This window comes from Telmatherina bonti, assembly GCF_933228915.1.
Source record: "Telmatherina bonti genome assembly, chromosome: 24".
Lineage (NCBI taxonomy): Eukaryota > Metazoa > Chordata > Actinopteri > Atheriniformes > Telmatherinidae > Telmatherina > Telmatherina bonti.
Genome location: NC_136633.1, coordinates 32,651,093 through 32,672,575, shown reverse-complemented (window position 1 = coordinate 32,672,575; position 21,483 = coordinate 32,651,093). Strand labels below are relative to the sequence as shown.

Here is a 21,483-nt window from a genome sequence, read left to right as displayed (position 1 = left end):
TGGTCATGAGCTGTGGGTCGTGACCGAAAGAAGGAGATCTCGTATACAGACGGCTGAAATGAGTTTCCTCCGCAGGGTGGCCGGGCTCTCCCTTAGAGATAGGGTGAGGAGCTCGGTCATCCAGGAGGAGATCAGAGTAGAGCCGCTGCTCCTCCGCATCGAGAGGAACCAGTTGAGGTGGCTCGGGCATCTGGTCAGGATGCCTCCTGGACGCCTCCCTGGTGAGGTGTTCCAGGCACGTCCCTCTGGGAGGAGACCCCGGGGAAGACCCAGGACACGCTGGAGGGATTACATCTCTCGGCTGGCCTGGGAACGCCTCGGGATCCCCCCCACAGAGTTGGCAAATGTGGCTGGGGAGAGGGAAGTCTGGGCTTCCCTGCTTAGGCTGCTGCCCCCGCGACCCGACCCCGGATAAGCGGCAGGACATGGATGGATGGATGAATCTTATAACCCCTCCAAGACAAATGGGCAATGACAGTTGCTTCTCTAAGATTATTGCTTATGTCTGTCTGCCTTGGCATTTTTGTAACACACCTGCATTCAACAGACCAGCAAACTGGCTTGTACTTGGTTTTTAACATTCACTAGTTAAAAGCTCCTCACCTTTGGTCCTGAAGGTCCAGCCATTCCAGGTGGACCCGTCAAGCCTCTTATTCCTCTCTGGCCTTGATCACCCTGAAAAACCATATGGGAACAGAGTCATTTATTGCATCATAGTCTTACCCATCAACTGAACATGTATTTATAAGGCACTTCAACACAATGTCAGTAAGTAAAACATTTAGAAATAAAATAAAGTGCAGAGTGAAAACAATAAAACCTATAAAATGGTAAAAGCAAGACCACAATAAAAATAAAACCACTGCTTGATGTCATGGGAAAAAAAGCTGCTTTCTGTTTTAGGGGTAGAAATATCAGCTGTCATTGGCATACAGGTGGAAAGAGACAGTATGTTTTCCCAGGATGGACCCTAACAGAAGCAGATATAATGTAAACAGAAGGAGCCTTAGAACCGAGCCCTGTGGAACCTCAGAGGACAGTAAGAACTGCAATCCAGACAGGGTTTTTAGAGCAGGGCTTTTATAACTACAAGAAGAGGGCACAACACCAGTTGCCAGACTGCTGTTAATATTGACAAGGACCCCCTGAGCTGCGGTGGTAAAGACCTCCTAAACAAGATGAGAAGGAATGGTATCAAGAAGAGAACCAGATGTCTTAATCTGCCAAACGAACCCATTTGAGGAGGACAGGGCCACGGGCTCAAAATCTAAAGCTGGCTGAGCAAGGGACGAGTTGACGGTTTGGAAGGAGCATTAAAAAAAAATTAAATAAATCAATCAATCAATAAATAAATAAAAAAATAAAAAATGAAAAATACAAAAAAGGAAGGAGAAGCCATGGTCGCCCTCATGTTTGCAACCTCGTCTGTAAGGAAATTCACACATGTATTGCACATTTCAGAGGAAGCTTCTAAAGCTACAGTTTACGCCAGTGTTTCTGAATTCTGGTCCTCAGGCCCCCCTGCCCTGCATGTTTTCTGGGCAACTAAAACACCTGAATGAAATAAAGGCTCGTTAACAGGCTGCAAAGAACTTAATGAGGAAGTTCAATAATCTGACTTAGGTGTTTTAGAGGTGGATCATGTCCAAAACATGCAAGGCAGGGGGGGCCTGAGGACCAGAATTCAGAAACACTGGTTTACGTTAATCTGCTTGATGGTGGTGGTAATGTTTTCTGTCCTTTAAAACCAAGCAAACATATATCTTGCCAATTATACTGCAGATCCAGAAGAAACTGGTAATTATACACCTGCAGAGACTCTGACTGCAAAGAGCCGAAGCAAAAAACCAGAGAAAAGACAGGAAGAGCAGCAGATGGTAAGCCAAACATGCCGCTGCCATCTTGTTTCCTATCCATCACTTACATACAAGAGGCTGACTAAGAAACTTTTTAAAAAATGATGGAAGTTCTTCATGTACCTTTTCACCCTGGATGCCGATCCCAGGTGCCCCCTCTGGCCCTCTAAGACCGACGGCTCCTGGTTCACCCTAAAGCCACAAACACCTGCAGTTAACGTCATGTTGATGAGTTGCAGAGGGGTGATATGGTGAAAACCACCTACAAACTACCTTCTGTCCTGGGCCTCCATCCTCGCCAGGCAGACCTGGCAGACCCGACACTCCTGGTGATCCTGGTTCGCCCTGAAGACGGACATGGATCTGGTCATGGACTGACTTTCATTTAATTAAATAGATTGTGGGTTTTTAATCACAGAGCTTTGATGCACCTTTTCTCCGGGCTCGCCAGCCCCTCTTTCTCCTGGTGCACCAACCTCACCCGGCAGTCCCTGGTCTCCCTGTTGAACAGCATTGTTTAACGTTCATGTTGTTCTTTTACTTCCATTGTTAATCTTTAGAAAAGAAAAATCCTGTAAAATTTCTTTTTTTTTTTTTTTTTTTTTTTTTGTCTTGTCTTGTCCAGCATTTAAGCAAGCAGACTGATGTTCTGGATGCTGTGTTCTGCTGAGCAAATTTATTTTGCCAAGGGGAACTTTTGTAGATGTAATGATCCCCTTGTATTTCTTGATTCTTATTTTATTTTTCAATTTGCTTTGGATAATAGCTTGTATTACAGAGTTTATGCTGCTGGACCTGACCGGAAAGGACAGGAAAGGGACAGAAAGAGAACAGAAAAGAGAACATAAAAAAACAAAAGAAAGAGATCAATGCATACATGTATATGCACATACATACCCACCTACATATATATGTATATACACTCGCACATACATTATATATATACATATATACATACATACATACATATACACATACATACACATGCATACACACACATGTACACATACATGCATACATAAAGATAGATATACATACATACATATACACATACATACACACACACATATATATATATATATATATATATATATATATATATACACATATACATACTCACATACATACACATACATATACACATACATACACACACATATATATATATATATATATATATATATATATATATATATATACATATATACACATATACATACTCACATACATACACATACATATACACATACACATACACACACATACACATACACTCACACATATGCATACATATATACATATCCATACACATACATACATACACATACACATAAGTACACACACATACCCACCCACACACATAAATATATACACCCACACAAGCCAACTCTAGATTTGTGGAGAACAAAACCGTTGACAATCATGAGGACCAGAAACTAGCAAGTTAAGTCAAAAAGACAGAAAGAGAGGCACCTGCTGTTAGTGAATAAACTTGCTGGATGACTCAGTGACTGTGACACATGCAGAACATTCATGCAGAACATTCAGAGTGGAACGTGTTTAGAGAAGAGTGATCATGCCAATGTGACCCCCGCCCGCCTACAGCTAGAGGAAGGCCAGGAGAACCCAGAGACCCGGGTAACCGACAGTCACCCCCAGGTACAGATCCCAACCCCCCCACTCCGGAGCCAGCCATGCATCTGCCCAGGAGGTGGCGAAGGAGGTGCCCAACCAGAGTCCCCCGCAGTCAGGGGGAACAGGCCCCAGCAGGCCCAGGCCGGCAAGGGCCGATCCCGCCGGGCACCGGCCACCTAGGGCAGACAGAGCGCAGGCCCCAGGGCCCCAAGAGCCCGTGAGCAGCCCCCCGCCCCCCGCAGGCAGAGGGCACAGCCCACACCGACGGAGGACCAGGATCCCCAGACCGCCACCCAGCGGCAGCCAGGTCGCACCCCAGCGCACCAGCTGCGCCCCCGGGTACAGGACACCACCCCCCCCACCACCAAACCACACACACATATACATGCATACCCCCCCCCCCCCCCCCAACACGCACTCCCCCTCACACATATACATGCATAACCCCCCCCCCCCCCCCAACACGCACTCCCCTCACACATATACATGCATACCCCCCCCCCCCCCCCCCCCAAACACGCACTCCCCTCTCAACCCCCATCCACACAACCCTCTGCAATCCATGCACATCATCCATCACATACACAACCCCACCCCACCCCTACTCACTCACCCATACCAAGTCACACGAACCCCAATCGCCCCCGCCCCCACACACGCTCACCCCCCCCCCCCCCCCCCCACACACACACGCTCACCCCCCCCCCCCCACACACGCTCACCACCCCGCCACCCCATCCCTCTACTTCTACCCAACCACACATGCCCCACCAAACACCCCTCCACCACCCATAGCCCCCCTCCAAACTTCACCCTCACTCACACATCCCATTCCGCATATACACCCCCCCCTACACATCCCATTCCGCATATACACCCCCCCCCTACACACACACACACACACACACACACACACACACACATACCCTCACTCCTCCAACACAGACACACCCCAATACAACCCACGCGCCAACATACCCCTCCACACACACATCTACTCATCCTCACACATCCCTATCCCCTACCCACCTATATCCCCAACCCTAATCCCCCCCCAGCCATCCCACCATCCATCTGTAACCCCATACACCCACTCCCACACATCCTCACCTCACCCCTCCATCATGTCCCATGTGAGATACCTCAGAGGGGGCAGAGGACAGGATGGCCCCGATCAGGGCCCCCCATAATTACCGCCCACCACTCCCAGCGTCCCCCCCACCACCCCACAGATGCAGCCGACCCAGCACCCCCCCCAGGGCCGGCGACAACCCTCCTACAGCCAGGCCAGCCCAGACTTAGGCCTAATGGACGGCACTCTTCCCCCACCCGTACCCCCCCCCCCCAGTAAAGCCCCGAGAGCAGGGGCATGAGAAGACCCTATCGTCCCTGCCTCCCCCCCGCTTATGACTGATTGTGAAGTATGTATTAGTTGCAATTAAAACTGAGGGAATTGCCACGCGGTGTTGGGAGAGGGACCACCTAAGCAGCCCCGCCCACCATACACCGCATGCCCCCCCCCCCTAATCATGTGAGTCGTCAGTGTTTTGGTGTTTGGTGTCTAAGTGTAATTAAAACTGGGAGGTGAGCCGAGGCTGGGTGCAGCGATCAAGACCACCTTGATGGCCTTTCTCACCACCCAGCGCCACGTGCACACCTCCCAATACCCTGCCTGTGTGTGATGGGGAGCGGGGAGGAAGAGGGGTTGAGGGATTTAAGTCTGGAGGAAAGTGAGCTTTCCTCCAGAAGGTGAGCCGCCCGCGGCACTGGGCATGCCCCCTACTCCCAGGGCCCCCCAAGGACCAGGACAAGCCGGGGACAGCCATCCCCGTAACCAGAGCCTTCGGCGACTCTAACCAGAGAGTCATCACTGACCCAAGAGGGGACCAACTCACCACATGCAGAAGGGGGGCACGAGGACAAAGAGGAGGGGCGGCAGAAGGGGAATCCCAGACCGATTGTCCACCGCCCCCTCACTCACAGAGGACACCCCCACCTGGGGACATGAAGTCCCCACCTTGTCCACACATCGGCACTTCACACTGTCTCAGCACAAACCTACAGCCACACACACACACACACACTTCCGGACACATTCAGGTCCACCCAGCCACCCGTTCAGCCCACCCTTAAAACCCTCCTCCTGACCCCCACGTCACATCCAAATCTCCCCCCCCCCCATCCATCATATCTACACTTATCCACCAACCTACCACACACATGCACCACCCACTCCCCCATACATACACCCCTGCCCCCCCCCCCCACACACACACACAGACAGCACGCCCCCCCTCCCCCTCCTCCCCCCCCATACACACACCCGTATACATGCACCACCGCCACTCCCCACATACACGCATCACCCCACTCCCCTACACACACGGCACTACCCCCCCCCACAGACACCACGACACCCCCCCCCACACACGCATCATCACACTTCCCCACCCACACACATCCACATACCTATGTACCGCCACCAGTCCTCAACGCACACCCCCTACACACATCCCTCCATACACACTCACATCCCATCCATACTATCAAACACCCCCCACTCAACAAGTCCCAGGGTCGCAACCAGGCACCAGAGCACGTACCTGCCCGCCGCCGCAGCGGCAGGTCCAGGTCAGCCCAGCCCCCCCCCCCCCCCCGGCACAAGCCGACCCCCCACCCCCAAGAGACAGGGGACAACCCCGGGCACCGGAGCCCGGGACCCTGCCCAGCCCACCCCACGGCGGCACAGGCGCCCGTTACGGAGTCACGCCCGCCAACCCATCCCCCGCCAGCGACCTCGCCCCGCCGCTGCGCGGCAACTCCAGCCGCCGGCCCATCCAGGTCCACAGTAGGGCTAGAAACCTAGCCCCCCCCCAGCAATGGAGCAGTCAAAATCCCCCCCCCCAGGAGCCCACCACAGACCCACAGCCCCCAGAGAACCCCAACCGGCCACCAACCCCGAGCGCAATAAGGTCACATTCTCCCCCCATACTAAGTGATGGAGCTGATCACAGGGGACCAGAGGGAATAAAGTTCAGCTGACTGATCTCTTGAGGAGGCAGACATCATCTCGACACTGATGTGATCTAATAAGAGATTTCTGAACTGCTGGATACACAGACTTTGTTTGCTTTTCCAGTTTAGAAGGATAGTTTTCTTTGCGATACATAAACTGGTGAGGATTAAGTTTGCAGAATTAAATTCTATGTTAATTTCACCCAGGTGACCCAGTAGGCCCAGTTTGGGGTTTGTAGGGATGTTACATTTGAAGCAATTTGACAGATCCTGTAAAATTTCTAATGCTGTACATCACTGTCTGGGTTCACTTATTTCTTTTCTTAGCAGCTGCGTAAAACTTTGATGACTTTACTTTACAGATGGTCAAACCTTGGGTCCAGGCATTCCCTCTCCTTGTGGGCCTCTGCTTCCTGGTGGACCTCTCGGACCCTCCGTGCCCTGCAAAAATGAAAGAGTTCGGCATTCTTTACTGTTTTCTTTTTTGAGGGGAAGGTGACCTGGCCCTGGCCACAAATCTATTCTTTCCTTGACTCCATCACTTCTAACCTTATCCCTCCATTTTAAAGGGACGGGGTATCTTTCTTCTCTTTGGAGATCAAGCTGTAGCTGGCATTTTGGGATAGAAATGACCCCAAATCCATAAATTAAAAGATAAGATGACAACTACTACCTATATTCACAAAAGAAAATAGGTGTCTTGTCCTTGGAAAACAGGAGCAGAACCAAGATATCCTGGTCCTTATCTTGGACATGAGAAAGAGGTTTGTAATTGTTCTTCTCACCAAAACTCATTCCAAACTGCCCAAGCTGGTCCACAAAACACAACTATAACAATGAACACGTTTTCTAAATACTTCCCTCTCCCCAGCCACATTTGCCAACTCTGCGGGGGGATCCCGAGGCGTTCCCAGGCCAGCCGAGAGATATAATCCCTCCAGCGTGTCCTGGGTCTTCCCCGGGGTCTCCTCCCAGAGGTACGTGCCTGGAACACCTCACCAGGGAGGTCCAGGAGGCATCCTGACCAGATGCCCGAGCCACCTCAACTGGTTCCTCTCGATGCGGAGGAGCAGCGGCTCTACTCTGTTCTCCTCCCGGATGACCGAGCTCCTCACCCTATCTCTAAGGGAGAGCCCGGCCACCCTGCGGAGGAAACCCATTTCAGCCGCCTGTATACGAGATCTCCTTCTTTCGGTCACGACCCACAGCTCATGACCATAGGTGAGGGTAGGAACGTAGATCGACTGGTAAATGGAGAGCTTCGCCTTCTGGCTCAGCTCCTTCTTCACCACGACAGACCGGCGCAGAGTCCGCATTACTGCAGACGCCGCACCGATCCGTCTGTCAATCTCGCGCTCCATCCTTCCCTCACTCGTGAACAAGACCCCGAGATATTTAAACTCCTCCACTTGAGGCAGGACCTGACTCCCGACCCGGAGAGGGCAATCCACCCTATTCCGGCTGAGGACCATGGTCTCAGATTTGGAGGTGCTGATTCTCATCCCAGTCGCTTCACACTCGGCCGCGAATCTCTCAAGCGAGAGCTGGAGATCACGACCAGATGAAGCCAACAGGACAACGTCATCTGCAAAAAGCAGGGACCCAGTCTGACACAGTCGAACGCCTTCTCCAGGTCCACAAAGCACATGTAGACTGGTTGGGCAAACTCCCATGCCCCCTCCAGGACCCCAGAGAGGGTATAGAGCTGGTCCACTGTTCCGCGACCAGGACGAAAACCACACTGCTCCTCCTCAATCTGAGATTCGACTATCCGGCGGACCCTCCTCTCCAGGACCCCTGAATAGACTTTACCAGGGAGGCTGAGGAGTGTGATTCCCCTGTAATTGGAACACACCCTCCGGTCCCCCTTCTTAAAAAGGGGGACCACCACCCCAGTCTGCCAGTCCAGCGGTACTGCCCCTGATGTCCATGCGGTGCTGCAGAGGCGTGTCAGCCAGGACAGCCCCACAGCATCCAGAGCCTTAAGGAACTCTGGGCGGATCTCATCCACCCCCGGGGCCTTGCCGCCAAGGAGCTTTTTGACCACCTCAGCGACTTCAGCCCCAGAGATAGGAGAGTCCACCCCAGCATTGAAGTCCCCCAGCAGAACAATGGAGTCCCCAGAAGGAGCACCCTCCAGCACTCCCTCCAAGGACTCCAGAAAGGGTGGGTACTCTGAACTGCTGTTCGGTGCATAAGCACAGACAACAGTCAGGACCCGTCCCCCCACCCGGAGGCGGAGGGAAACTACCCTTTCATCCACCGGGGTAAACCCCAACGTGCAGGCACCAAGCTGGGGGCTGATGAGAATGCCCACACCTGCTCGGCGCCTCTCACCATGAGCAACTCCAGAGTGGAAGAAGGTCCAGCCCCTCTCGAGGGTTCTGGTTCCAGAGCCCAAGCCATGCGTCGAGGTGAGTCCAACTATATCTAGTCGGAACCGCTCAACCTCGCGCACAAGCTCAGGCTCCTTCCCCACCAGAGAGGTGACGTTCCACGTCCCTGGAGCCAGCTTCTGCAGCCGGGGATCGGACCGCCAGGGTCCCCGCCTCCTGCTGCCGCCCAGCTCACATTGCACCCGACCCCTACGGCTCCTCCCGCAGATGGTGAGCCCACGGGAGGTGGGGCCCATGTAACCCTTTCGGGCTGAGCCCGACCGGGCCCCATGGGCGAAGGCCCGGCCACCAGACGCTCGCTCACGTACCCCGCCTCCAGGCCTGGCTCCAGAGGGGGGTCCCGGTAACCCGCGTCCGGGCAAGGGAACATTTATGCCCAGGTTTCTGTTCATCATAGAGGTCTATGAGCCGTGCTTGGTCTGGTCCCTCCCCTAGACACCTGTTTGCCATGGGTGACCCTACCAGGGGCATAAAGCCCCCGACAACATAGCTGCTAGGATCTTTGGGACGCACAAACCCCTCCACCACGATAAGGTGACGGCTCAGGGAGGACAATTTGAGAACATTTTCAGGAAAAAAATAAGTTTAGGGAACATTTTCATATAAATTCCCTTGTGCACCAAGTGGTTTTGAATGGATGGTATATGCAATAAGTATGATTTCATGTAGAATTTACAGACGTTTCACACGTGGCAATTTACATTTAAATTGTGAAATCTTACAGATTCATGTGATTGAGTTTTTCATGAGAATTTAATTTTGTGTGGAATAATGTGAGTTTCACGCAGGAATTTACATAGGTCTTACTTATTACCATGAAAATGTTCCAGAAACGCGTGTTTGAAAGGTAAAAAATGTGTCACATGTGCAAAACCACATAGATCAGCAATAAAATATGTGTATGAAATGGCATTTTTCAAATTTTCTGGGAACAAATTCAGCTCCTGTGGATAATTCTAAGTTTGGTTTTTACTTAATTACAGTGAACTGATACAACTGGACAGAATCGGACTGCATCCCTTAAAGCATGTCAGAATCACTGTGGCTGTAAGTCGAGGTAAAATAAAGCAAATCAATTGAACTTGGTTTCAGATATGAAGACGTGGAGAAAATTGGGTTTTAAAGTCATACTTTATCTCATCATGTTCTGAGCTGATCCCAAATCGTTCATTTTTTCTGCACAGTTGAAAAATCATTAGAGCCACAATATTCTGTCAGTTTAATCCAGAGTGGAAGTTTTATGAACTTACCTTCTCTCCTTGTATGCCTGCGCCTGGGAGGCCGACCGGCCCAGGAAGACCTGGAGGGCCAAAATCCCCCTACAGGTTGAAATAAGAATGGAGGTTAACAGTGATCATGGATCGATGCATCACACTGAAACCAGCTGGAACGTTTCATGATTTACTACTTGTGGAAAGCAGCAGCTGCAGGGAAGGGAGTCTTTATGGGAGCTTGTGCAGGTTGTTATCGCTCAGCTGTGCTACTACACTGAACAAGCAGTTGATATTGTTTTATTTGGATGTCTCATGCAATATTAACACAGTAAATATACTAAATTGCAAGTGTGAGACAAACTGTATTTCCTCATAAAACAGTGGTATTAAATTAATTCTGTTGCTTCAAGGCAACACACCTTTCCTCCTCATGTCGGCATCTGTTAAAAGGCTGCAAAGATATTCTGCCAAAAGCAGACCAAAGCGTCTTGGACTGCGGCAGTGTAGCACACATTCATCAGTCCAGCCGTGAAGCTGCATTCCTACAAGCATTAACCAGGATCCGGCTGTACAACGCCATGTGCAGCGCAGTAATGACAACTCCTAGCCTTTCTCACAACAGTGCTTTTGTGAATGCTTTTCAACAAGGCGCCTCATTTATAGCCTCTGTACTGTACCTTGTCTCCTTTTATTCCAGCACCCGGCGATCCCCGGGGCCCCCGCGGCCCCTCCAAGCCTCGTTCACCCTGTGAAGGCGGACAGAGAATTTATTGCAGTTTGACTTTTGAAACATTAGATGTACGATAGTAATGGCAAAGTAGGACCATGTGTGACTTTGATAAAAGATACAACACGTACAGGTCAGACTGGCATGAAACCATATTTTCATCAGTCGTGTGATCTGATAGTCACATAAATCATACGGCAAAACTGCTTTACAACCAGAGACACCAGGAAACAGGCTTTCTGCTTCAACTCTGCAGAGGAACTCATCATCATCTGAGGTGAGATTTAATTTCCAGCCTCAACAAGAACATAATTGTGCACATTTACAAACACAGCGCTTCCCTGTGCATGATGAGAGGAAACACAACAGCTGACGTTAACTTCTTATTGCAAATCAGGATAACTGCTTGTCATCCTCCACGGAAAGACGCAGTGGTGAAAGAAACAACAGCTTGTGTCAAATGTTGTTCAAGTATCGTCAGAATTTAGATGCGCATTCAGCACCAAACACTGAAACCCTGTCTGGGAACAATGGGCATAAATTATTCCAAACTGGTCCAACATGGACATCTTGGAGACCTCCTCTGAGCTTTCTGAACTGAAACTTTTCTCCTGCTTCAGATTCATCCTGGAAGCATCAGCTTTCATGTTATCCATCAGATAGTCAAGCTTTAAAAGAGGCAGCACCGGTCAGTTCCAGATGTCCAGAGATGATATTTCCTTTCCAATCAGACGATACTGATACCAATACCTTCTACCACAAATGTATTTATTGGAAAATGTAAAAGTAGTGTATTCCAGATTATAGCCTAAAAAAACCTGCAATGGCCAAAGCTTCATACGAGCTCCTCCTGTACTGTATAGTTCCTGGATATTACCTGGATAGTACTTAAATAGTTCCTGGGCTGTTCACTGATAGTTCCTTATAGGCCCTGAATGGTTCCTGGACAGTTGTTGGACCATTCGCCAATAGTTCCTGATAATCAGTGTGTCCAGCAGGGGGCAGGACAGTGTTCATCTTTGACTTCTGACATCAGTTTCCACCATGGTGACAGTGAAGGAGATCATGACCGTGTTCATTCGTGGAGAAAATGCAGGGAGAAGATGATGGTGGCGCGTGGGTTAAAAATGTTTGTCTTCTTTGTTACTTCCACATGTAGCTTATGAGTCACACTGCTCAACGCTGCCCCCTTCAGTTTCCAGTTGTACAAGTCGGTAAGCTCCATCTGGCTACACATCTGCAAGAGCTCCAAAAAGTGACTAAATTATGCATGTAAATGATTCTAAGTGCAAATTTAATGCTTTGTATCTGTCTTTAGATAGACAGGACATTAAAGCTGGGATAGGTAATGTTGCTGAGAGACATGTTCCTCTGGGTGAAGTGGTTCCTCGTCCTGATAGTAGTCTATACATTCTGTCATCATGAACAATAAGAAATATAGTTAGACCCCTCAGTTTACTGTAAATCTGTAAAAACTCTGACCAATCCAAACGTTCCCACCCAAATGGAGTTGTTCATTTCTTATATTTCGTAGCTTCTTCTCCCGGCTCCCCTCCTCCCCCTCCAGCAGAACATACCTGATAGCCACACCCTGCATTTAAACAGCGTGTTAGGATGAAAATACAAAGTAGTGAAGAAGAAACTCGGAAGGCAAACATGGCTGAGAAAATGCAAGAAGGATTTCCCGACCCGGCTCGGTTTATTTTCCTCCTCCTGCTAAACAGCCGAGAAAGAGAAAATCGTTGGTGGAAAAAGCTGCGAATGAAAAAGCTCTGGGGGAGTACAAACCTTCGCCAAGGCTTTAAAAAGCTCCTGGATCCAAACGGTGATCCGGATCATCACCAATATTAAATCACTCCTTTTCTTTACATTTCCAACAACTTCAGAAAATTTCATGAAACTCTGTCCATAACTTTCTGAGTTATCGTGAACCCAAACAGATAAACGGCGGTAAAAACATAACCTCCTTGGTGGAGGTAAGAAAAAAGCCTCGGATCACGCAAGGAGCAAAACCAGAGGGGGAGGGGCCAAGATAGGGGGAGGAGCCAAGACAGGGGGAGGAGCCAGAGCAAAGGAGGGGGCAAGACGGGGAGGGGCCAAGACAGAGGGAGGAGCCAGGGCAAAGGAGGGGCCAAGACAGGGGGAGGGGCCAGGGCAAAGGAGGGGCCAAGACAGGAGGAGGAGCCAGGGTAAAGGAAGGGCCAAGACAGGGGGAGGGGCCAGGACAGGGGGCGGGGCCAGGGCAGAGGAGGGGCCAAGACAGGAGGAGGAGCCAGGGCAAAAGAGGGGCCAAGACAGGAGGAGGGGCCAAGACAGGGGTAGGGGCCAAGATAGGGGGAGGAGCCAGGGCAGGGGGAAGAGACAGGGCAGAGGAGGGGCCAAGACAGTGTGCCACAGGGTGCCACTTTCACATTTTGCCGGCTCCCCAACATTACGGCCCAGATTCAACACCAGCATAACGTGCAGGGACTCTATTCGACTGGGTGGGCAATTCTGACATGTTTCGCTCCTTTTGGTTTGCTTTGCTTCCATATTGAACTTTACTCAAGTGGACCAAACCACGTCCAGTTACAGCAACTCTCCACAGGGGATGATTTTAGCCCAAACAACGAGCTGACCTGCGAGCCGTTTCGAAAATGAGGTTCCTGAAACTGCAGCTCCCAGGACAGCAGAGATCCTCCTCAAAACATGCTGAGGTCTGTCATAAGCCTCAATGCCCAACATGTCACACTACACAGATGTGATGGCAGCTTTCATACAAACAGCAGTGAACCTTCATGTGAGAATATGACATGACATATGACAACAGCCCTCCATGACAACGGCCCTCCATGACAACGGCCCTCCATGACAACGGCCCTCCATGACAGAGGCCCTCCATGACAACAGCCCTCCATGACAACGGCCCTCCATGACAGAGGCCCTCCATGACAACAGCCCTCCATGACAGAGGCCCTCCATGACAACGGCCCTCCATGACAACGGCCCTCCATGACAACGGCCCTCCATGACAGCGGCCCTCCATGACAGCGGCCCTCCATGACAACGGCCCTCCATGACAGAAGCCCTCCATGACAGAGGCCCTCCATGACAACGGCCCTCCATGACAGCGGCCCTCCATGACAGAGGCCCTCCATGACAGCGGCCCTCCATGACAGAAGCCCTCCATGACAGAGGCCCTCCATGACAGAGGCCCTCCATGACAGAGGCCCTCCATGACAACGGCCCTCCATGACAGAGGCCCTCCATGACAACGGCCCTCCATGACAACGGCCCTCCATGACAGCGGCCCTCCATGACAGCGGCCCTCCATGACAACGGCCCTCCATGACAGAAGCCCTCCATGACAGAGGCCCTCCATGACAGAGGCCCTCCATGACAACGGCCCTCCATGACAGAAGCCCTCCATGACAGAGGCCCTCCATGACAGAGGCCCTCCATGACAGAAGCCCTCCATGACAACGGCCCTCCATGACAACGGCCCTCCATGACAACGGCCCTCCATGACAGAGGCCCTCCATGACAACGGCCCTCCATGACAGAGGCCCTCCATGACAACGGCCCTCCATGACAACGGCCCTCCATGACAGCGGCCCTCCATGACAGCGGCCCTCCATGACAACGGCCCTCCATGACAGAAGCCCTCCATGACAGAGGCCCTCCATGACAGAGGCCCTCCATGACAGAGGCCCTCCATGACAGCGGCCCTCCATGACAGAAGCCCTCCATGACAGAGGCCCTCCATGACAGAGGCCCTCCATGACAGAAGCCCTCCATGACAACGGCCCTCCATGACAGCGGCCCTCCATGACAGAGGCCCTCCATGACAACGGCCCTCCATGACAACGGCCCTCCATGACAGAGGCCCTCCATGACAACGGCCCTCCATGACAACGGCCCTCCATGACAGCGGCCCTCCATGACAGCGGCCCTCCATGACAACGGCCCTCCATGACAGAGGCCCTCCATGACAGAGGCCCTCCATGACAACGGCCCTCCATGACAACGGCCCTCCATGACAGCGGCCCTCCATGACAGCGGCCCTCCATGACAACGGCCCTCCATGACAGAGGCCCTCCATGACAGAGGCCCTCCATGACAGCGGCCCTCCATGACAGAGGCCCTCCATGACAGAGGCCCTCCATGACAACGGCCCTCCATGACAGCGGCCCTCCATGACAGCGGCCCTCCATGACAACGGCCCTCCATGACAACGGCCCTCCATGACAGCGGCCCTCCATGACAGAGGCCCTCCATGACAGCGGCCCTCCATGACAACGGCCCTCCATGACAGAGGCCCTCCATGACAACGGCCCTCCATGACAACGGCCCTCCATGACAACGGCCCTCCATGACAACGGCCCTCCATGACAGCGGCCCTCCATGACAGCGGCCCTCCATGACAGCGGCCCTCCATGACAGAAGCCCTCCATGACAACGGCCCTCCATGACAGAAGCCCTCCATGACAACGGCCCTCCATGACAACGGCCCTCCATGACAACGGCCCTCCATGACAACGGCCCTCCATGACAGAAGCCCTCCATGACAACGGCCCTCCATGACAGAAGCCCTCCATGACAACGGCCCTCCATGACAACGGCCCTCCATGACAACGGCCCTCCATGACAGAGGCCCTCCATGACAGAAGCCCTCCATGACAACGGCCCTCCATGACAACGGCCCTCCATGACAACGGCCCTCCATGACAGAAGCCCTCCATGACAACGGCCCTCCATGACAGCGGCCCTCCATGACAGAAGCCCTCCATGACAACGGCCCTCCATGACAACGGCCCTCCATGACAACGGCCCTCCATGACAGAGGCCCTCCATGACAGAAGCCCTCCATGACAACGACCCTCCATGACAACGGCCCTCCATGACAGCGGCCCTCCATGACAGAAGCCCTCCATGACAACGGCCCTCCATGACAGCGGCCCTCCATGACAGCGGCCCTCCATGACAACGGCCCTCCATGACAACGGCCCTCCATGACAACGGCCCTCCATGACAGCGGCCCTCCATGACAGAAGCCCTCCATGACAACGGCCCTCCATGACAACGGCCCTCCATGACAACGGCCCTCCATGACAGAGGCCCTCCATGACAGCGGCCCTCCATGACAACGGCCCTCCATGACAGAGGCCCTCCATGACAGAGGCCCTCCATGACAGAGGCCCTCCATGACAACGGCCCTCCATGACAACGGCCCTCCATGACAGAGGCCCTCCATGACAACAGCCCTCCATGACAGAGGCCCTCCATGACAACGGCCCTCCATGACAGCGGCCCTCCATGACAGCGGCCCTCCATGACAACGGCCCTCCATGACAACGGCCCTCCATGACAACGGCCCTCCATGACAGAAGCCCTCCATGACAACGGCCCTCCATGACAACGGCCCTCCATGACAACGGCCCTCCATGACAGAGGCCCTCCATGACAGAGGCCCTCCATGACAGCGGCCCTCCATGACAACGGCCCTCCATGACAGAGGCCCTCCATGACAGAGGCCCTCCATGACAGAGGCCCTCCATGACAACGGCCCTCCATGACAACGGCCCTCCATGACAACGGCCCTCCATGACAACGGCCCTCCATGACAGAAGCCCTCCATGACAACGGCCCTCCATGACAGAAGCCCTCCATGACAACGGCCCTCCATGACAACGGCCCTCCATGACAACGGCCCTCCATGACAGAGGCCCTCCATGACAGAAGCCCTCCATGACAACGGCCCTCCATGACAACGGCCCTCCATGACAACGGCCCTCCATGACAGAAGCCCTCCATGACAACGGCCCTCCATGACAGCGGCCCTCCATGACAGAAGCCCTCCATGACAACGGCCCTCCATGACAACGGCCCTCCATGACAACGGCCCTCCATGACAGAGGCCCTCCATGACAGAAGCCCTCCATGACAACGGCCCTCCATGACAACGGCCCTCCATGACAACGGCCCTCCATGACAGAGGCCCTCCATGACAGAAGCCCTCCATGACAACGGCCCTCCATGACAACGGCCCTCCATGACAACGGCCCTCCATGACAGAAGCCCTCCATGACAGCGGCCCTCCATGACAACGGCCCTCCATGACAGAGGCCCTCCATGACAGAGGCCCTCCATGACAGAGGCCCTCCATGACAACGGCCCTCCATGACAACGGCCCTCCATGACAGAGGCCCTCCATGACAACAGCCCTCCATGACAGAGGCCCTCCATGACAACGGCCCTCCATGACAGCGGCCCTCCATGACAGCGGCCCTCCATGACAGAAGCCCTCCATGACAACGGCCCTCCATGACAACGGCCCTCCATGACAACGGCCCTCCATGACAGAGGCCCTCCATGACAGCGGCCCTCCATGACAACGGCCCTCCATGACAACGGCCCTCCATGACAGCGGCCCTCCATGACAGAAGCCCTCCATGACAACGGCCCTCCATGACAACGGCCCTCCATGACAACGGCCCTCCATGACAGAGGCCCTCCATGACAGCGGCCCTCCATGACAGAAGCCCTCCATGACAACGGCCCTCCATGACAACGGCCCTCCATGACAACGGCCCTCCATGACAGCGGCCCTCCATGACAGAAGCCCTCCATGACAACGGCCCTCCATGACAACAGCCCTCCATGACAACAGCCCTCCATGACAACGGCCCTCCATGACAACGGCCCTCCATGACAACGGCCCTCCATGACAACGGCCCTCCATGACAGCGGCCCTCCATGACAGAAGCCCTCCATGACAACGGCCCTCCATGACAACGGCCCTCCATGACAGAAGCCCTCCATGACAACGGCCCTCCATGACAACGGCCCTCCATGACAGAAGCCCTCCATGACAACGGCCCTCCATGACAACGGCCCTCCATGACAACGGCCCTCCATGACAACGGCCCTCCATGACAGAAGCCCTCCATGACAACGGCCCTCCACGACAACGGCCCTCCACGACAACGGCCCTCCATGACAACGGCCCTCCATGACAGAGGCCCTCCATGACAACGGCCCTCCATGACAGAAGCCCTCCATGACAACGACCCTCCATGACAACGGCCCTCCATGACAGCGGCCCTCCATGACAGTGGCCCTCCATGACAGCGGCCCTCCATGACAGAGGCCCTCCATGACAGCGGCCCTCCATGACAGAGGCCCTCCATGACAACGGCCCTCCATGACAACGGCCCTCCATGACAACGGCCCTCCATGACAAGGGCCCTCCATGACAGTGGCCCTCCATGACAACGGCCCTCCATGACAACGGCCCTCCATGACAGAGGCCCTCCATGACAACGGCCCTCCATGACAGAGGCCCTCCATGACAACGGCCCTCCATGACAGAGGCCCTCCATGACAACGGCCCTCCATGACAACGGCCCTCCATGACAACGGCCCTCCATGACAGAGGCCCTCCATGACAGTGGCCCTCCATGACAACGGCCCTCCATGACAAGGGCCCTCCATGACAAGGGCCCTCCATGACAACGGCCCTCCATGACAAGGGCCCTCCATGACAGTGGCCCTCCATGACAACGGCCCTCCATGACAACGGCCCTCCATGACAACGGCCCTCCATGACAAGGGCCCTCCATGACAGAGGCCCTCCATGACCAGGGCCCTCCATGACAACGGCCCTCCATGACAGCGGCCCTCCATGACAGAGGCCCTCCATGACAACGGCCCTCCATGACAACGGCCCTCCATGACAACGGCCCTCCATGACAGAGGCCCTCCATGACAGAGGCCCTCCATGACAACGGCCCTCCATGACAACGGCCCTCCATGACAACGGCCCTCCATGACAGAGGCCCTCCATGACAGTGGCCCTCCATGACAACGGCCCTCCATGACAACGGCCCTCCATGACAAGGGCCCTCCATGACAACGGCCCTCCATGACAACGGCCCTACATGACAACGGCCCTCCATGACAGAGGCCCTCCATGACAACGGCCCTCCATGACAGAGGCCCTCCATGACAACGGCCCTCCATGACAACGGCCCTCCATGACAAGGGCCCTCCATTACAAGGGCCCTCCATGACAACGGCCCTCCATGACAACGGCCCTCCATGACAACGGCCCTCCATGACAGAGGCCCTCCATGACAGAGGCCCTCCATGACAACGGCCCTCCATGACAACGGCCCTCCATGACAACGGCCCTCCATGACAACGGCCCTCCATGACAGAGGCCCTCCATGACAACGGCCCTCCATGACAACGTCCCTCCATGACAGAGGCCCTCCATGACAGTGGCCCTCCATGACAACGGCCCTCCATGACAACGGCCCTCCATGACAGAGGCCCTCCATGACAACGGCCCTCCATGACAACGTCCCTCCATGACAGAGGCCCTCCATGACAGAGGCCCTCCATGACAGAGGCCCTCCATGACAACGTCCCTCCATGACAGAGGCCCTCCATGACAGAGGCCCTCCATGACAGAGGCCCTCCATGACAACGGCCCTCCATGACAAGGGCCCTCCATGACAGAGGCCCTCCATGACAACGGCCCTACATGACAACGGCCCTCCATGACAACGGCCCTCCATGACAACGGCCCTCCATGACAGAAGCCCTCCATGACAACGGCCCTCCATGACAACGGCCCTCCATGACAGAGGCCCTCCATGACAACGGCCCTCCATGACAACGGCCCTCCATGACAACGGCCCTCCATGACAAGGGCCCTCCATGACAGAGGCCCTCCATGACAACGGCCCTACATGACAACGGCCCTCCATGACAACGGCCCTCCATGACAACGGCCCTCCATGACAGTGGCCCTCCATGACAACGGCCCTCCATGACAACGTCCCTCCATGACAGAGGCCCTCCATGACAGAGGCCCTCCATGACAACGGCCCTCCATGACAAGGGCCCTCCATGACAGAGGCCCTCCATGACAACGGCCCTCCATGACAACGGCCCTCCATGACAAGGGCCCTCCATTACAAGGGCCCTCCATGACAACGGCCCTCCATGACAGCGGCCCTCCATGACAACGACCCTCCATGACAACGGCCCTCCATGACAGAGGCCCTCCATGACAGAGGCCCTCCATGACAACGGCCCTCCATGACAACGGCCCTCCATGACAGAGGCCCTCCATGACAGTGGCCCTCCATGACAACGGCCCTCCATGACAGAGGCCCTCCATGACAGTGGCCCTCCATGACAACGGCCCTCCATGACAACGGCCCTCCATGACAAGGGCCCTCCATGACAGCGGCCCTCCATGACAACGGCCCTCCATGACAACGGCCCTCCATGACAAGGGCCCTCCATTACAAGGGCCCTCCATGACAACGGCCCTCCATGACAACGGCCCTCCATGACAACGGCCCTCCATGACAGAGGCCCTCCATGACAACGGCCCTCCATGACAACGGCCCTCCATGACAACGGCCCTCCATGACAACGGCCCTCCATGACAGAGGCCCTCCATGACAGTGGCCCTCCATGACAACGGCCCTCCATGACAGAAGCCCTCCATGACAACGGCCCTCCATGACAACGGCCCTCCATGACAACGGCCCTCCATGACAACGGCCCTCCATGACAAGGGCCCTCCATGACAGAGGCCCTCCATGACAACGGCCCTACATGACAACGGCCCTCCATGACAGAGGCCCTCCATGACAACGGCCCTCCATGACAGAGGCCCTCCATGACAACGGCCCTCCATGACAACGGCCCTCCATGACAGAAGCCCTCCATGACAACGGCCCTCCATGACAACGGCCCTCCATGACAACGGCCCTCCATGACAGAAGCCCTCCATGACAACGGCCCTCCATGACAACGGCCCTCCATGACAGAGGCCCTCCATGACAACGGCCCTCCATGACAGAAGCCCTCCATGACAACGGCCCTCCATGACAACGGCCCTCCATGACAACGGCCCTCCATGACAGCGGCCCTCCATGACAACGGCCCTCCATGACAACGGCCCTCCATGACAGAGGCCCTCCATGACAACGGCCCTCCATGACAACGGCCCTCCATGACAGAGGCCCTCCATGACAACGACCCTCCATGACAACGGCCCTCCATGACAACGTCCCTCCATGACAGCGGCCCTCCATGACAGTGGCCCTCCATGACAACGGCCCTCCATGACAACGGCCCTCCATGACAAGGGCCCTCCATGACAGAGGCCCTCCATGACAACGGCCCTACATGACAACGGCCCTCCATGACAGAGGCCCTCCATGACAACGGCCCTCCATGACAGAGGCCCTCCATGACAGTGGCCCTCCATGACAACGGCCCTCCATGACAACGGCCCTCCATGACAGCGGCCCTCCATGACAACGGCCCTCCATGACAGCGGCCCTCCATGACAACGGCCCTCCATGACAACGGCCCTCCATGACAGAAGCCCTCCATGACAGCGGCCCTCCATGACAGAAGCCCTCCATGACAACGGCCCTCCATGACAGAAGCCCTCCATGACAGCGGCCCTCCATGACAACGGCCCTCCATGACAACGGCCCTCCATGACAGAAGCCCTCCATGACAACGGCCCTCCATGATAGCGGCCCTCCATGACAACGGCCCTCCATGACAACGGCCCTCCATGACAGCGGCCCTCCATGACAACGGCCCTCCATGACAGCGGCCCTCCA

General features: G+C 54.8%; 1 protein-coding gene across 1 annotated transcript in view; it reads right to left on the bottom strand.

Annotated features, from left to right (window-relative positions):
- LOC306774178 (uncharacterized protein) overlaps window positions 1-21,483 on the bottom strand; it is a gene marked incomplete at its 5' end in the record, with an annotated part of 644,048 nt that overhangs the window by 107,245 nt on the left and 515,320 nt on the right. Inside the window, 7 exons of the mRNA XM_079264158.1 lie at window positions 604-675; window positions 1,980-2,048; window positions 2,130-2,201; window positions 2,288-2,356; window positions 6,879-6,947; window positions 10,153-10,221; window positions 10,794-10,862. Of these exons, the coding sequence (XP_079120284.1) occupies window positions 604-675; window positions 1,980-2,048; window positions 2,130-2,201; window positions 2,288-2,356; window positions 6,879-6,947; window positions 10,153-10,221; window positions 10,794-10,862 (489 nt within the window). The remainder of the gene's footprint in view (window positions 1-603; window positions 676-1,979; window positions 2,049-2,129; window positions 2,202-2,287; window positions 2,357-6,878; window positions 6,948-10,152; window positions 10,222-10,793; window positions 10,863-21,483) is intronic.